Below are 17,970 nucleotides of genomic sequence, written 5' to 3'. Positions count from 1 at the left end.
CCAGAAGGTGTTGCATGGTGTTGAGTATGAAAGTATGTGTGCTATTGACCATGACCTGGGCAATAGAACAATATGAGCCTGAACAATATACCCTTCTTCTCTCTACCATAAGGAGTCTCTGAGCAGCTTACAATCTCCTTCCCTCCCCCCACCCACAACAGACACCTTGTGTGGTAGGCAGGGCTGAGAGAGTTCAGGGAGAACTGTGACAAGCCCAACGTCACCCAGCAGGCTTCACGTGGAAGAGCGGGGAAAACAAACCCGGTTCTCCAGATTAGAGTCCGCCACTCTTAACCTCTACACTACACTGGCTCTGTGGAATCCAGAGATTAAGATTAAATTGTTTCAACAAGTCTCTGTTAAAACGGCCTGGGACCCTCGTATCTTTGGGACCGCCTCTCCTAGTATACCCACCGAAGAGCATTACGCTCAATAGATAAAAATCTGTTGGTGGTCCCTGGCCCGAGAGATGTGCGGCTGTCCTCGACCAGGGCCAGGGCTTTTTTTGTCCTGGCCCCAGCCTGGTGGAGTGCTCTGCCGAATAACATCAGGGCCCTGCGGGACCTGAAGGAGTTCCGCAGGGCCTGTAAGACAGAGCTATTCCGCCAGGCCTACGGTTGAGGACGGCCGCAGGTGAGCTCAAGCAAGATCTGTACTGGCCTCCCTACTCACCACCCCCTGCTTACGATCTAGTGAGGGTGGTTAGCCGAATCGACAACATACTATAGTCGGCCTTACCTGCTACAGTAAGTGCTTAAACACGGCGACCATCTTTTTTAATTAATTGGGCTGTTTACGGTTTTATAGTTTACATTTTATATATTTTACTGTGGTTGTTATATTTAATTTTTACTGTTGTAACCTGCCCTGAGCCCGGCTCGCCGGGGGAGGACGGGCTAAAAATGTGAAAAATAAATAAATAAAACAGATGCAGAAGATGGCTGCTGAAGAAAGAGCTAAGTTCTGAAGAGGCCTGGGGACGGGTGGGGGGGGGAAGCTGTATCTCATTATCTATGAGAGCTTTTGGAAGGGAGGAGAAATCAGAGGCAGATAGAGCATGAGGCCCTGCATATATACTGTGTTGTGTGTTAAGTGCCGTCAAGTCGCTTCCGACTCATGGCGACCCTATGAATGAAAGTCCTCCAAAATGTCCTATCTTTGATAGGAGGGCATGTATACTACTTTGCAGTTTTTAGTGTTTTTCCCCCTTGATTCACTCACTAACGTCTAAAGAAGATAGTGTTATTTAAGGAAAGGATGCCAAAGGAGATATTATTAGTCGCAAGGGGCCCTCTGGTGGCCAAACAGATGAATTATACTGCTCTTCCCCTTGATCAACTTATTTGGTTGACAAAAAGACTGGCTCAAGGCTATAGCTGTAAGAGAAGTACTAGATAGACAGGCAAAAAGACTGGCTCTGTCCTCACGCCAGGAGCCAGACATGCCTGGGAAATCTCATTCACCACTGCAGTGGGATGTTGCTGATCCTCGCAAGTTGCCAAGATCACTGTGGGGGAACATATCAGCAAGTGGAACACAGTGTTCGAACCGGCCTGCAGCACCTCTGCCTTTAAACCGACTATTTCAGTTTGCCTGGCTGACGCTCGCATTGGATGCAGCACGTGGCTCCTGATGCAAGTCTTCCCACACGGCCACCTCTTAAGTGTGCAGAAACATTTTCTATGGGTGGGCTCTGTTCCCTGTTTTGTAACAGGCACTCTACCATGAAGTGTGTAATTAGAAGTAACAAGCTGGAGGTCCCAAGAGGAAGAGGGAATGATTTGGAAATTCCATCCTCTGAGATTTCCTTTGCATGTATTTATTTACATCCTGCTTTTTCTCCCCAGTTTGGACTCAAAGCGGCTTTGAGAACATCGTGCTCCCCTACTCCTTTCCCTCACAACAACCACCCTGTGAGATAGGCCAAGTTGAGAGTTTGTGATGGGCCCTAGGTCACCCCTGTATCCTACTCCACTGTTCTACCCACTATACCACATTGGCTCTCCCCCCTCTTAAGCATTCTATGTGCTCTCAGGAGATTATGTACGCCAATCTTCTCCCTACCACCACCTTTTTCTTTTAACTGTACAACTGCTGTCAACATTCAAAGCTTCTCCAGGCATCATCTGATGATGGGAAAGGACTTAGAAGGGTATAACTCGGTTTAGGATGGCAATGAAAGTAACATTTCCCTGCATATCTATAAAGTCACCAGATTAGATTCAGACTCATCTTTTCTGCGGGTGGCCTATTTTGCTGCTTCCGTGATGGTTAAGGGGGCCAGCCACTTTTTTTTTACTAGATACAGTGATGATTTGTAGAGACTCACCATTCCAAATGGTGCTCTTCAGTTGAAGAACTGGCCGTCAACACAATGTAATGCCTGAAAAGAATGTAGATTGCCAACACCCAATCAGTTTTGATAGCTGACAGTACAAAATCTTTCCAAAAGCTAGCCAAAATTCTCTGTCTTAAGCCCTTCCTTCACACACGTCTCTCACACAGCCTTTCCAAGTCTCACTGCCAACTACTTTGGAAGCGCTTTAAGGATCTGCCTCTCTTGTTTCTGGCCCTGTTCACTAGATTATAGAATCCATGGTGCAGGTGATGAATTTCTCCTGCAGACCACATAACACAGTAGTAGTACTGGTGGTAGTTAACCTTGAAAGCTTTGAAATACTAGCAAACATCTTACGAGTACAGAAGCTAATTTGTTGTAAGAGGTCATGCATTAATTCTTTGATCACGAGAGGCATAAAAGGTAGATTCTCTTGTTTAGAGAAGAGAAACAATGAAGTTTTTCAGTCAACCCACTACAAATCTACAGCTTTAGTTCTGTTAGCAATAAAGAATAGTCAGTTTTGATTTCTTCATATGACAGGTAATTTCCATTTGGAAAGAGTTTGTGTCAGAATTCTTACTAGAGGAAACAAGGTGTGTGGGGGGGTGTCAGTCACCAAAGATTTTGGAAACCAAGGTAGCCTTACATACTTGTACTTCTGGAAAAAGTTTGGTGGTTCAAGCAGCTTCAACCACTCCAGTTTTCCTTGGAGAATCTCTTCTGTAACAGTAAGACCTGTTGAAATATGGAGCCACTATGTAAGATTTTTGCTTTAAGTTTCTGTAGAAGATCTGAGTATAGAGCCCCGTGGCGCAGAGTGGTCAGCTGCAGTACTGCAGTCAAAAGCTCTGCTCACAACCTGAGTTCAATCTCAGCGGAAGTCGGTTTCAGGTAGCCGGCTCAAGGTTGACTCAGCCTTCCATCCTTCTGAGGTCGGTAAAATGAATACCCAGCTTGCTAGGGGTAAAGTGTAGATGACTGGGGAAGGCAATGACAACTCACCCTGTAAACATAGTCTGCCTAGTAAATGTCGAGATGTTACATCACCCCATGGTTTTGAAGAGAAAATGAATAAATTTGAGGAGTCAAAAATACTATCGAAGAAAATATAAAGACTCCCTGTAAAAAAGGTTAGAAAGTAATGAAAAAATGAACAGAAGAAATACTAAAGAGTGTGTGCGAGTTTACAGGCCAGCAAACAATTGTTCGTCAATTGAAGTCAAAAGTTGATTTGGGGTCAGGTTTTATACATAGCTAGAATGAAACAGAAAAACAATTTTCAGACATGAGCATTGTTTCAGAGTTTTGCCAGGATACATTCATGGTTACTGGCCTGCCATCTATAAGCCAGACAGCATATTTAAGGACAGGATACTGTGTGAAACAGACAAGAATTACCTTGTTTGAATTCTTCTACCATGACTGCTCGGGTTGATGTTGACACATTATATGTGGAGTTTTGCTGTGGATAGGCTGGAGTGATTATGGGCATGAGATGATTCCTGTCAGATGGATTTACCTATGGCATTTGAATAGATGCATTTAAGGGAGAGACTATGATACAGTTCACTTGAACTACATGAACTGGATGCATTCTCTATTTTCAAATAATCTCAGCTTTGTACTAGCCTTTGTCTACCCACACACAAGCACTCATAAGAACATAAGAAAAGCCCTACTGGATCAGACCAAGGCCCATCAAGTCCAGCAGTCTGTTCACACAGTGGCCAACCAGGTGCCTCTAGGAAGCCACAAACAAGACGACTGCAGCACCATCTTGCCTGTGTTCCACAGCACCCAAGATAATAGGCATTCTCCTCTGATCCTGGAGAGAACAGGTATGCATCATGACTACTATCCATTTTAACTAGTAGCCATGAATACCCCTTTCCTCCATGAACATGTCCAGTCCTCTCTTAAAGTCTTCCAAGTTGGCAGCCATCACCACATTTTGGGGCAGGGAGTTCCACAATTTAACTATGCATTGTGTGAAAAAATACTTCCTTTTATCTGTTTTGAATTTCTCACCCTCCAGCTTCAGCAGATGATCCTGCATTCTAAGAGTATTATGAGAGGGAGAAAAGCTTCTCCCTGTCCACTCTCTCCAAACCATGCATAATTTTATAGACCTCTATCATATCTCCCCTTAGCCGCCTTCTTTCCAAGCTAAACAGCCCTAAGTGTTTTAACAGCACTTCATAGGGCAGTTGCTCTAGTCCCCTAATCATTTTGGTTGCTCTTTCCTGCACCTTCTCAAGCTCTGTAATATCCTTTTTTTAGGTGTGGTGACCACACCTGTACACAGTATTCCAAGTGTGGTCTCACATAGATTTGTACAAGGGCAGTATGATATCAGCAGTGTTATTCTCTATTGGAATTTGCCTTTTTTACAGCAGCCGAACACTGGGTTGACATTCAGGTTTGTAACAGGGGGTTAGCATAGACCTCCTTTACAAGGTTGGCAGAAGGATTACTGAGAGCATGCATGCAACAACTTTAGAAATACACTAGGAATACCTTGAAGGCTGACATATTATGGCATAAAGCTTTAGCTCCCAGCATCTGATATGGGCTTGAGTCCACAAAAATATATGCCCTAATAAAAATGTTATCCTTCAAGGCACCATTAGACCAGTGACCCTCAATGTGGTGCCCCCCCCATGGCAGCCATTTTGTGATTGTGTCCTTTACCTCTTAAAATTCCAGAAGTGTACACTGTTTCAACAAGCTGGGGGACCGATAAATATTAGGCTTCTGGCGCATGATGATACATCCCCTCTCCAACCCAATCCCTGTTCAGCATAAGACAGTCACCCAGCATCTGAGGCAGAGAACGGTTTTGCTTCCATTGTAACTACTCCTTTGGGTGCAGCTGGTATTCAACACCATACAGATCTCAGCTACACTTATCAATGGTATCAGAAGTAGACAACAATTTTGTCAGAGGGAACAGGAGGAGATCTCCCTTCCTCTCAGAAAAGGCAGCAGCCTCATGCAACTCTGCCATCATAATTGCCGAGGAAGGCTGGATCATTACAAAAACCCACTTGGTGTACATACCCTGGGGTCCCAGATAGGCAAGTTGAGGTTACTCTCTTCAGGCGGTTTCAGTAAAACAGGATTGGGCCATTCCCTGCAGTGACAAAGAACCCCAGTGACAACAGCCCAGGTATGTATATGCTGGAATATTAGTATTCTACGCTCCAGTAATAATTTGAAATTGGGTTTCAGAGTCCCTTTGTAAGGACTAAATGCAAATGCAGGACATCCAGCCACTTACTCTCTCCCAAGTTGCATGTTCCCAATCTTGGAATTCACTTCTCTCCCAGCAGCAAGGGAAGGGGCATAGAGAACATATTCATCCCGATAAACAAAGAAAAGGGAAACCAACTGGAATTTTTATCTCAGTATTTTAAGGCTGGCATATCACATTTAAGAAGATCTGATCAAATATTGGTCAGGTACTGCCTCTCACTACACAAAGATATTTTAATCAACAGGTTTGATACTATATTAGTTACAGAAACAAATTTGATAAGTTATTGTGAAACACCAACTCTAAAAAAATGGAATGAACTAGTTAAAGGTTTCTATAAACGTTAATGATTTACTGAACAATACTGATTTTTTTTACTCTGGAACACCAGGGTAGGATGACGGTTTCAAAACACAATCCTTCATGCTTGGGAATTCCTGCAGTTACAGCAGGTAGCAGTAGGAGTCTCAAGGCTACACTACTAGGTTTGCCCCTATCGGCTGCAGTGCCAAGCGGCCAGCTGCCCGCACTGTGGTCCTACTAACAAAAAGATGCTATAATGAAATTTTTACAAAAAATAAGCCACCACCTACACAGTAGCACTTTTGGGTTTGTGCAATATTCAAAAATGATCAAATAGGCAGTCAACTGACCAACATGCAACTTGCAAATGTTTATAATATTTGCTGAAAAGCCAAAGCACAGGCTAGCTTGATCTCATCAGATCTCAGAAGCTAAACAGGGTTGGCTCTGGTTAGTACCTGGGCGGAAGACCACAAAGTAAGTCCAGGGTTGCTATGCAGAGGCAGGCAATGGCAAACCACCTCTGAACTTCTCCTGCCTTAAACCCTAAGGGGGTCACCCATGTGTCAGCTGTGACTTGACAACACTTTCTACCACCGAAGAAATCAAAAGGCTAACTAGGAGCCATATATGGTTAACTATCTGCAAGCTAAAAATAGAAACACTAAAGTCAGGAATATCTGAGCAAAACAGGCCCTCAAGGCAATCCATCGAGACTATAGTACATCAACCAGCCCCCAACTCCCTAGGACAGATTTCAAGATCATCACATTGGCAGAATGTGCAATTTCATGGTTACTTTGCCAGTCATAACTCAGTGGTAATGTTTTGTTAGCCACAGACCTAAGCACAGTTCTGACTGCATTATAATTTCATTCACATATGGTCTATGAATTATGCAGGTCCATCAGATACTTACCACTTGGAAAAAATTAGGAAGAACTTGTGAACTAGCGTGGATGCTAAAGCATTTGGATATAGTTGGCATACCCTTGCCACCAACATAGCCCAAGAAACGCCACCAAGAAATCCCAGCACGTTGGAATAAATCCCACGCCCTAGAACAGAGATGGCATCATTAATGTTTGCTCCTTTGCATTTCACTTTACCCATCCTCCAGAGCAAGACAATTTGAGAATGTATACTTTAACCATCATTTACTTTAACCATCATTTCACCATAAAAAAAGTGTGACTCAGTTTTACATCTTTAAGGATCCCCCATCAGTCTGAAATGGAGTCTGAAGCTTATAGAATGGCTAAAAAAGTCCAACTACCATTTATCTTTAGAACTACTGCAGAAATCCACATCCAGGCTTGAACAAAGTCTCACGTTTTGCTTTTGAAATTGCTCCCCCATGTGGCAGCTATTTCACATTCATCTGCAAGTCAGTAAGTTTTCCCTTATGCATCCTGCAAAGGTCTGAAGACATTCATCTTCGTAATGCTTGAGCATTTGACTGCAAGCCCAAGGCAATCATGCATGAAGGCTCCACAATGAACCAAACATCCCAAAAAGGAAGCAAGGGGCACACTCAACAAACCAACTTGGGAGTAAGCTTTATTTTGTATGAGAACTTTTCAGTTACTTTCTGGCTCTTTCTGGCACATTTTTTAACAGGCATACATTTTATGATTAGCAGATATATTAAGTGATTTGATTCATGGCACAGCAACATATCACAAGCTGCTCCTGAAGGAAGTGGGCCATGCTGCCTGCTTGTCGCCAGCATCTACTAGAGGCAGAGCAGGCAATCTAACCATGTGCCTGAGACCAGCTCAGAGCCCTGACCTCCCAGGTGCCATGGGGGGGGGGGGGGAGAAGAGGAAGTAGCAAGACAAACCGTATTGTGCCAGAACCCCAAGCCTTACCAAGAACCCCTTCCGAGAACACCTTTTTATTTCCATCAGTATCTGTATTAGTTTTTAAAGTGATGTAAGCCACACTGGAAGCCATTTTTAGTGGAAAAAACCATCAGCAATATACATCGAGTATCCCTTATCCAAAATGCTTGGGACCAGAAGCGTTCAGTTTTTCAGATTTTGGAATATTCTTGCCAGTGCCTTTTAGGGGCAGGGAGACATGGCTACCACCAAACTCACAGGGCAGCTGCTGAGGTGGGCAGGGCACTGTATACACAGGAGGCTTGGTGTGCTGCTGAGGGCCAGGGGCCTGTGAGTAACGCCTGCATTTTGAGATGTGACATCATGTCGGCTCAAAAACTTTCAAATTTTGGAGCATTTTGGTTTTTGGATATGGGATATTCAACCTGTACAGAATTCAGAGATATACTATGGTCCTATTTAGCTACCATTCCTGTTATAGACTTTGGATTTGTCCAATGTTTTTATAACCTGTATTCACTCAAAACCTGTATTTTACAGAACTCACAGAGAAAACTCAGGTTGTTACAACAGTTAAAACATTGGGGGAGAAAGAAGGGCTCACTGAGGAAACGCTAAGTGAAATAGAAAAGGCTTCACGCACTGGTGGAAGACAGCAACAGAAGGGGACATGTGAATCTCCCAAGGGAGAGCATTCCAGAGTTTTGGTGCCACTACTGAGAAGGCCCACTGGACTAGAGGTACAAAATTTAAGAGCCAAAAAAGATGAAGCCTCCTACCCAACCTCTGCAGCAATCAGGAAGTGTGCCGGTCACTAGAACCAGGTTTTCAAGATGCCAGCGGCTACAGGGCATCTGGATTTTTAGATCCTTGTTATTAGAAAGGACTGGGCTCTCATATATTTGGAGCAAAAAGGGAAAGGAGTTACTGTGTGCTAAATTTAGGTGCCCCATTGCCTGGCCTCTAGACCCCCAATTCAGCAAAACCTTTGCGGAAGTTTCTCTGCAATCATTACACCTTTTAAAAAACAATCCTCATAGCCTTCAGACCTTTTAAAAAACAATCCTCATGATTTGCAGCGGCATCACTGTTCTGCAGATTCTGAGGCAACATGCCTATGTTGCAAGTTTATTGGCTTAGCCTAAAGAGTCATTTTAAGGACTATTAAACTCAGAGGCCGGGACCACAAGATTTGATGTATTAAGTACTTACGTTTTGCCCACAGTTTAATTGCTCTCAGCGTCAGCCTGAAGTTCTCCTTGTTTGGTACTAAATGAAGTATTTCATCGGTAACTCTGCAGCCTGCCGGCAAACATTAAGCCTTCGTGTTAAAATGAAAAGTTAAGGTACCAGCCCTTCTAGACTATGCAAAACAACAAGCTTGCAGCACATGAAAAGACACATTATAGAATAAGGGCTAATTTTGCATGAGTATATCACCCTGTAAAAGCAAGGCTCCAAGACACAATCTCAAAGGAAAGCACTAGTTACTTATCCCATACTTTGGCTAAGATCCAGAGAATGACAAAACTAGTTCCACATTCCCAAGTGGGTTATGCACTCTAATTTCTATATGGCAAACTCCTGCAGTTTTAGAAGTAATCTGATATGTCCTGTGGATCTGCTATTCAAAACTTCCTTCAACACTTAGCATTTGCATATTGCTTTCTAGTCTTCAGAATACTTTACATGCATTGCCCTGTTTTACAACAAACCTGTGAGGTAGAACACTATTAACCCCATATTACAGATGGGAAAATGAGGCCAAGTATGGCTTGCCTAAGACCACCTAATGAGTAAAGGGCAAAGATAATATTCAATATAGAAATTCCCTCATTTGCAGCTCAGTCTTACAATGCAATCCTAAAATGATGGACTTAGGGTGCAACATCACTTAGGATTGCACAAATAATTGCCATGGATTTCATGTAGGTCTTTGGATCCCAACCTGACCTGGATAGCCCCAGGCTAGCCTGATCTCGTCGGATCTCAGAAGCTAAGCAGGGTCAGCCCTGGTTAGAATTTGGACGGGCAATCTCCAAGAACTACCAGGGTCGTGACACAGAGGCAGACAATAGCAAACCACCTCCAAGAATCTCTTGCAATGAAACCCTACAGGGTCGCCATAAGTCAGCTGTGACTTGATGGTGCGCACTCACACATTTTGGATCCCAGCAGTGAGTTTACTCTTCAGACAGCAGAGCAAAAACAAACAACTAAGTACTATCACACAAGATTGATAAAAGAGCATTCCAACCAAAGAAGTTTCAGGGTGGGACAGCAGTGGTTGTTTCTATGTGCTGCCCCCTCCCCCAAACATAGTTAGCAGTACAAGTAACGTAAGGTTTGGCAGTATAGTTTACTGAGAGCAGAATGCTGCACATAGTGTTTGGAGCGAAATTTGCTGCTTTTCAGCATTTACACGAGAGGGAGGAAGATGGAATGTGTGGTAACGATTTCAGCTCTGGGCCAGCAAGGAAGTGGATTTGCATGCAAGAGAGTCTTGGGAACATCTGCTCCTGTGGTCCGCAAGGCCAAATAGGCAAAGATGTATTTTGTTGTCCTTATTCACAACAGTTAAAACACAGAATGTCACTCTAACCATAAGAACAACTTTTTTTTATTGTTTTTATAATAAAACATAAACACACCAAAAAAAGAAAAGAAAAAATAATAATAATACATATAAAAAGAAAAAAGAAATACATGTTCAGCGCACTACATATCCATTAATACAGTATACAAATCACTAAATCCCATCGTGCCCTGAATCCAAATCCCACCCCCCCACCACAGTGCCCTTCACCATTGGACTTCCGATGGAGTGTTATGACATTACAAAATAATATCTATAATTATATCATATTTAAAATAATATTGTACTATAATTCGTTAACTATATTTTTAAAATCTGTTTTTGCCACCTTATCCCAATATGCGGTAGCTTTTAACCATGTTGATTTAAATTCCTCCATATCTTTACAATGTAAAGAAGCAGTAATTTTGGCCATCCGCATATACAACCATAATTTTTCTCTCCACTCTTTAATTGAAGGTTTATTTGTTTGCTTCCATTTTTTTGCTATTACAATTCTTGCTGCTGCAAAACTATATTGACATATGACTCTGTCACCTTTATCTAAATCTTTTTTTGAAATACCCAATAGGCAAAAGGCGGGGTCTCTCTTAATTATTGGTTTAATCAAATTATTAGTTTCATTCAGAACTAATCTCCAAAACCTCATTTTTTTACAAAACCACCAAACATGCATAAATGTACTTATTTCCATACCGCATTTCCAACATAAAGCTTCATCTTCTTTCTTCATTTTACTTAACAATACTGGGGTTATATGCCATCTATAAAACATTTTATATAAATTCTCTCTTATTTCATTTGAAATGGTGAACTTAAATTCCTTTTTCCATAAATTTTCCCATATTTCCAAATCTATATTATAACCTAAATCTCTCATCCATTTCAACATCACCGGTTTAATCCTTTCTTGTTCTAAGTTTATTTCTATAAGTAATTTATATACCCTCCCTATCAATCCTTTATTGCCCTTTGATAATATAATCTCAAATTTCGATTTGGTTTGATTAAACCCCAACTTATCTTTATTAAAAACATCTCTTAATTTATAATACATAAACCAGTCTTTAATCTGAAGTTCTTTTGATTTCAGTACCCATATACCCTCTTTGTATTCTATCAGTTCTCTATAATTATTACCATCCAAGTTTAAATGTATACCCCTTCTCAAAAATGCTTCTACAGGATTGATCCAGCCGGGAGTTTTACTTTCAAAAACATCCTTATATTTCTCCCATACTTTTAATAATTTTTTCCTAATAATGTGAGAATTAAATTCTTTATTTACTTTCTCCTTTTCGGACCACAAGTAAACATGCCACCCAAATCTCAATTTGAATCCTTCTAATTCTAATAGTTTCGGGTTCTCTAAGAGAATCCAATGTTTGATCCAGGTGAAACATGCTGCTTGATAATACATTTTTAAATCTGGTAAACCAAATCCTCCCGTATCCTTCAATTCAATTAAATTATTATATGCAATCCTGTGTCTTTCTTTACCCCAGAGAAATCTCATATCTTTTTTCCAAGCATCAAATATCTGTACACCCTTAACTATTGGGAGATTTTGAAACAAGAAGAGCATTTTAGGTAATATCATCATTTTAACTACCGAAATTCTTCCCCACAATGATAATGGTAGTTTTTCCCAACTTGTCAAATCCTTTTTTATCTGTTACCATTGATTCACATAGTTATCTTGAAATAAATTAAGATTATTATTTGATATCCATATGCCTAAATATTTAACTTCATTTTCAATAATAAACCCGTCCTTTTTGTTAATATTTGTTGTTGTGAAAGAGTCATATTCTTACTTAATATCTTGGTTTTAGCTTTATTAATTTTAAAACCTGAAAGCTTTCCATAAACCTCCAACATTTTATTCCATCTGTCAATTTGTTCAATCGGATCAATCAAAAAACAAACTAAACCATCCGCATATGCTTTACATTTATAATGATTTTTACCTATTCGTACACCAACTACATCATCATTTGTTCTGAAATTATGCAGTAAAAATTCTAATACTAAAATAAACAATAAAGGGGAAAGAGGACATCCCTGTCTCGTTCCCCTTTGTATTTCAATATTTGGTGATAATGACCCATTTATAATCAGATTGGCAGTTTGTTGTGTATATATTCCTTCTATAGCTGTTTTAAAATTCATACCAAAATCCATGAGATCTAATATCTTAAACATAAACTGCCAATTGACATTGTCAAAAGCTTTTTCAGCATCTAAAAATATCAGCGCTATTGGTGTTGTTTCTTGTTCTGCATATTCTAAAAGATCAATTACCACCCTCACATTCTGACTCATCAACCTTCCAGGTAAAAAACCAGCTTGGTCTTCATGTATTACTTGTTTTAATCTATTAGCTAATATTGCTACAAATAATTTATAATCAGCATTTAACAATGAAATTGGCCTAAAATTTTTAACTTCCAGTAAATCAGAATTTACCTTTGGCATTGTTATATTTGCTTGTTTCCAAGTTTGAGGGATAATGCCTTCTTTCAGTGCTAGGTTCATCACTTCCAATAAATAAGAAATTAACTGATCTTTAAATGTTTTATAATAAAATGCATTAAATCCATCTGGGCCGGGAGATTTATTTAATTTACTTTTTTTATTACTTCTTCTAACTCCTCTTTAGTTATTATTGAGTCCAAAAAATCTTTATTTTCCTGTGTTATTTTTCCCCAATCCCCTTTGATAAAATACTTATCCATTTCTACCTCTGAAACTACATTTTTTTAATACAAATTTGTATAAAATTCTACAAATGTTTCTAATATCTCCTCTTTTTTTCTTATAATCTTACCATTCTTTTTAATTTGAGTTATTGGTATTTTTTTCTCTTTCTGCTTAAGTTGCCAAGCTAACATTTTACCCGGCTTATTTGCATGTTCAAAAAATCTTTGTTTATTATACATAAGTTTACTTTCAATTTCTTCAGCTATTAAGAATTCATATTGTTGTTGCCAATTTCTAATCTTAACCTGCTGTTCCTGCTTAGCTACTTTATCTTGCAATCTACTTAAATATCTTTCACCTTGTCTTATTTCCTCTAATATATGTTTTCTCTTTTTTTCCCTGTCCCTATACCACCTTGTGTTTTGTTGGATTAACAATCCTCTAATTACTGCCTTACCAGCATCCCAAACTATATCTTCCCGGGTACCCTTATCTGTATTTTCTTTAAAATAATTCTGTATATCCATCTTCAATTTGGTAACTATTTTAATATTTTTTAAGAGGAAGTCATTAATTCTCCAGGGTTTATATCTTCTGTCTCCCATTTGAATTTTAACTGAAACCGCATTATGATCAGATAGAACCCTAGGTAAAATCTCTGAATCTTCTGATTTCTCTATTAAACCCTTCGATAGCCATAACATATCTATCCTGGAGTATGTAAGGTGTCTCTGAGAAAAAAAAGTATATCCTTTCTTATTGCCATGTGCCAATCTCCAGACATCAAACATATTCCATTGATCAGTAAGAGCATCAAAAACCCCTGGTAATTTTCCTTCATTAGTTGCTTTCTTCTTTTTTCCAGATCTGTCTATCTTAGGTACTTTCACACCATTAAAATCCCCCATCCATATCATTTTTTCTGTGGCATATTCGGCTAGTAATATTGCTAATTTATCATAAAAAACTTTTTGATTCATATTAGGCGCATATATTCCCACAAGCATTATCTTCTGAAAGCCACATGTTATTTCAACTAACAAAACTCTTCCCTCCATATCTTGGAAGATAACTTTTGGTTCTAATGAAATAGGTATGTACATAGCTATTCCATTAATTTTTCTACCATTATTACATGCCGTAAAAAGTGTACCCAACCTAGAATGTTCCAATCTAAATATATCCTTTGGGAGTATATGAGTTTCCTGTAAGCAAATAATATTAGCATTACTTTTATGTAGCTGGTGAAATATTTTCCTCCTTTTGTTAGGAGAGTTCAAACCGTTGATGTTCCAAGATAATACCTGTAACATATCAAAAAACAGTTAGATCCCATACTTTTCCATACACAACTTAAACAACCTTATATCTTGTTGCCCCCTTCCCTCCAATCTTTAGTCTTCAGCTTCATCAATTGGAGAGTCCTCTGGAGAATCTGCTGGCAAGTCTCCCCCTCCAGATGCCTCTGATGCCTTTTCTTCTTCCGTGGATTCTCTGATTGGAACTTGCTTAGTTGATTTAGTAGGTTTCACCAGTTCTGCATCATATCTTCTTAGGAATTGCTCCGCCTTATCCACTTCTGTATACTTAAACCTTTTTGTTTTAAAAGTGAAGGAGATGCCTTGAGGATATTCCCATCTATATTGGATTCCATTGAGCCTTAAACTTTGAACAATCTCCATGAAGTCTTTCCTTTTCCTCAGCAATCTTGTTGGTATTTCCTTCATCAATCTCAAAGGTTCATCTTCAACTTTTAGTGGTGTCTTGTAATGAGTGTTAAGTATCAAATCCCGATGACTCCTCAAGAATAATTGAAGCAGGCAATCCCTAGGTACTTTGTTTCTGGTTGCATAAGCAGAATTCATTCTATAGGCTGTCACAATCATTCCTGTAGTAACTTCTTCAGATTCTTGTAGAAAGTCTGCCAAAAGAACTGCCAAATATCCACGTAGATCCCTATTTTCAACTTTTTCTTTCAGTCCACGTATACGAAGAGAAGATTCCTTTATCTTAAGCTCTATCATCGCTATCTGGTCTTGTTGCTTCTCGTCTCTGTCAGATGAGGATGCAATTGCCATCTCGAGGGTATCCACCTTCTTAGTTTCTTTAATTTCCTGTGTATTTTTCTTTAACTTGGTTTCAACCCTATCTTGCCTAATAGTCAGAGATGAGATTGTATCTTGCAAAGTAGCTATTGCAGCAGAATTTTGGATGTAGTAACTGTATTCTGGGATAACTCCTGCTTCATTTCAGTAACATCTTGATGAGTCTTAGTTAAAAGTTCAAATACAGCAGACAATGTTACTTCAGGCTTTGCTTTTGGAGTCATCTTGGCTGTAACAGATGTTTGTGCACTTGGAGAGGTTGTCTGTTTAGTTGCAATTTGAGTCACAGAGGGCCTTCTCTGAGGAAGTGGTACCACTAGCTTTGTATCCTTAAGAATATCCTTGGTATGTTTCTCTTTTTCTCCCATTTGTAAGCTGTACAAGCTGAAGACAAAACAACTGACGATTGTAATCCAAAAAGGGGGAGTGGGGGGGGGCACAAGGTTTCTCTTATTTCATTATATGAAAATTATTTCAGATGAGAGAATCAGTTTAGAGAAAACAATCACTATGACATCTCAAATAGTTTCATTCCATGTCACTTGATTATTCTCCAACTTCTTTCTCTTACTTCCAAGTTCCTGCTTTGGTAAAGTTTTTAAAACGCGTCACTCAACTGGCAAAAAGCCAAAAGTCCAAACAACAGAGCGTAACAGAATTATAGATGGTACTGAGTTAAGTCCTTTAAGAGCAATTTTGCCTCACACCCCAAGTTTAAGTTGTTAAAAGTAAAAAAAAAGCCTTTTTTCCAAAATATAAAAGAAAATCGGATCCCACCTCGCTTTCTTCTGCTGTTCCTTTAAGATGGCGCCGGCAATTCAGCGGAGCCCCATCAGAGCGACCGCCGCCGTTTTCTTGGCGGCTATCGCTCAGATGACAGGGCCACCACCGGCCCCCATTTCTGCATCCCCTCTTGCTCCGAGGGGTGCCGCTTGCCGGATTTCACGGGGCTGATTGATCTCCCCGCGGCAGCGAGACAGCAGGAGCGCGACTCCGCGCTTGTAGCGGGGGGTTCATCCTTTTTTAACATAACTTTTTTAACATAACGGTGCTTTGAGGTGGAAAAATATATGGGCACAGTTTCTGGACACCTGCAAAGGGAATCTGGTCTTCAGCATGCACCTTAGGCAATTACCACCTGAGCCTCAGCCCACCTGTCAGTAATATGGGGATAATTCTGCCCTACCTTATCAGGATGTTTAATACCTTTGTATTATCTCTGTAAACCTTAAACATTTGAGAGTGTGAAACTGACATGAAGTGTTATTACTCACACCAAGAAGTACTTAGCTATAGCACAGACCTAATCAAAATCTCACATAACCATAAGACCATATGCTTCAAGAGTTAATGTGCTAAATAAGCAAAACTGTGTAGCAATGCTCAGCAGCCACGTTTAAGCCTTTGGAAAAGCAGGTTACCATTTAAGCTCCGTATACATCTTATGTCGAGGCTCCTCAAACGCGAGTCATCTCGAAGGTCCAGGTTGTCAGAAATGGACTGCAGTGCAAGCCTTGCGAACACAAGGTCGATCTAAAGAAGTTAAGGTAGCATCTTCTCAATAGTGACCCTTAAAGCTGTTAGAGCTTATTGTCAAAGATCAGGCACATTGGTCCGTTTAGCATAACTTGGTCTACGGGGCTATGTATAATTAAAAAGGTTGGATTAGATTTAGAGGAAGGTGGAGTGAAGACTGGTGGAAGGATCATGGAGATACCTTCAGAACGTTGCAAAGATGCCAAAAGATTACTAGCATATCCTGCCCATACCTCATTGGCGCTCAACACAGCCAATTATTGCCACGTGGGAAGACAGAGATACACCGGTCCTTCTACCATGCCTGGACTCAGCCCTCGCTAATACCTGCTGTACAAAATGGCACAGCAGAGGAGGATATACGCTTGCCCACAAGTCACATAAAGAGTGCTTTGATAAGACCCTTTCTCCCATCAATTTGTCCTGTTCTTGCACTTTTTAATCTGTCAAAGTACTGGAATTTTATTTATTGTTAAGCATTTACACCGTTGAAATGTGTAAACAATTTTAAAACAATGTTCCTTAACATTTTTTTTTTGCTTATAACTGTATTTGAAAGTTACCATAAGTCACTTTAGGAGCCAATCTTTAGCTTAACAGAAGAGTAATAACAGAGTAATAAAAATAAGTACAGCACTGAACCATGTAGGCTCCATACGGCAATACATTGAACTGTTAACCACAGTGGTTCTTGTTCATTGCGTCCAAATTAACTTAGTTGTCAAAGCCAGTTTTAGGGCCAGACTATACAATACATCTGACCACGAGTCAGGTCATGATTTCCTCAACCTGACTTAGTTTCCCTGCAGCCAAGTGGCAGCTGCTAGGAACTTAATTCCCCAAGCACCACAGTGCCCAATTATAAGGATTGGGACCATGGTACCAGGGAAGGAGGTCCAACAGCATAGCTACATTGTAGGGTTGCACATGCAGTATTCAGAGCATGTGCAGCCCCACAATAGGGCTACAACACCCCAGAGCTACTGGAGTCAGAAAAACAGTGTGTGTGGGAGGCGGAGACAGATGCTCCTTCTCCCCTGAAGCTGGGTCCCAATCCTAATCAAGTCCTGTGGAGGTTAGGGAATTAAGTTCCCCACAGCTGCCATGTGGCTATGGAGAAATGGTTGGGTCTGTCTGTACTTTATTCTAGCAGAAACAGTCTTTACATGTCATGATCAGCACTACTTCCAGACAGGAGTAGAGAGAAAATGCGAAGAGGACACTTCAATGCCACAGTTGCTAGGTGTGCACCCCATAGTGCTTTATTTCTCAAGATTATTTCAACG

The 17,970-nt window shown here is 40.3% G+C and overlaps 1 protein-coding gene across 1 annotated transcript in view; it reads right to left on the bottom strand.

Annotated features, from left to right (window-relative positions):
• The window catches only part of PAPOLG (poly(A) polymerase gamma), a 40,958-nt gene that overhangs the window by 10,891 nt on the left and 12,097 nt on the right, over nucleotides 1-17,970 (bottom strand). Inside the window, exons 7-13 of the mRNA XM_056853400.1 lie at nucleotides 16,570-16,681; nucleotides 8,957-9,046; nucleotides 6,820-6,958; nucleotides 5,402-5,474; nucleotides 3,740-3,860; nucleotides 2,992-3,076; nucleotides 2,330-2,383 (exon numbers count right to left, since the gene is read on the bottom strand). Of these exons, the coding sequence (XP_056709378.1) occupies nucleotides 2,330-2,383; nucleotides 2,992-3,076; nucleotides 3,740-3,860; nucleotides 5,402-5,474; nucleotides 6,820-6,958; nucleotides 8,957-9,046; nucleotides 16,570-16,681 (674 nt within the window). The remainder of the gene's footprint in view (nucleotides 1-2,329; nucleotides 2,384-2,991; nucleotides 3,077-3,739; nucleotides 3,861-5,401; nucleotides 5,475-6,819; nucleotides 6,959-8,956; nucleotides 9,047-16,569; nucleotides 16,682-17,970) is intronic.

Source organism: Euleptes europaea, chromosome 7 (assembly GCF_029931775.1).
Source record: "Euleptes europaea isolate rEulEur1 chromosome 7, rEulEur1.hap1, whole genome shotgun sequence".
In the NCBI taxonomy this organism is placed as follows: Eukaryota; Metazoa; Chordata; class Lepidosauria; order Squamata; family Sphaerodactylidae; genus Euleptes; species Euleptes europaea.
This window is presented reverse-complemented; position numbering and strand designations above follow the sequence as displayed.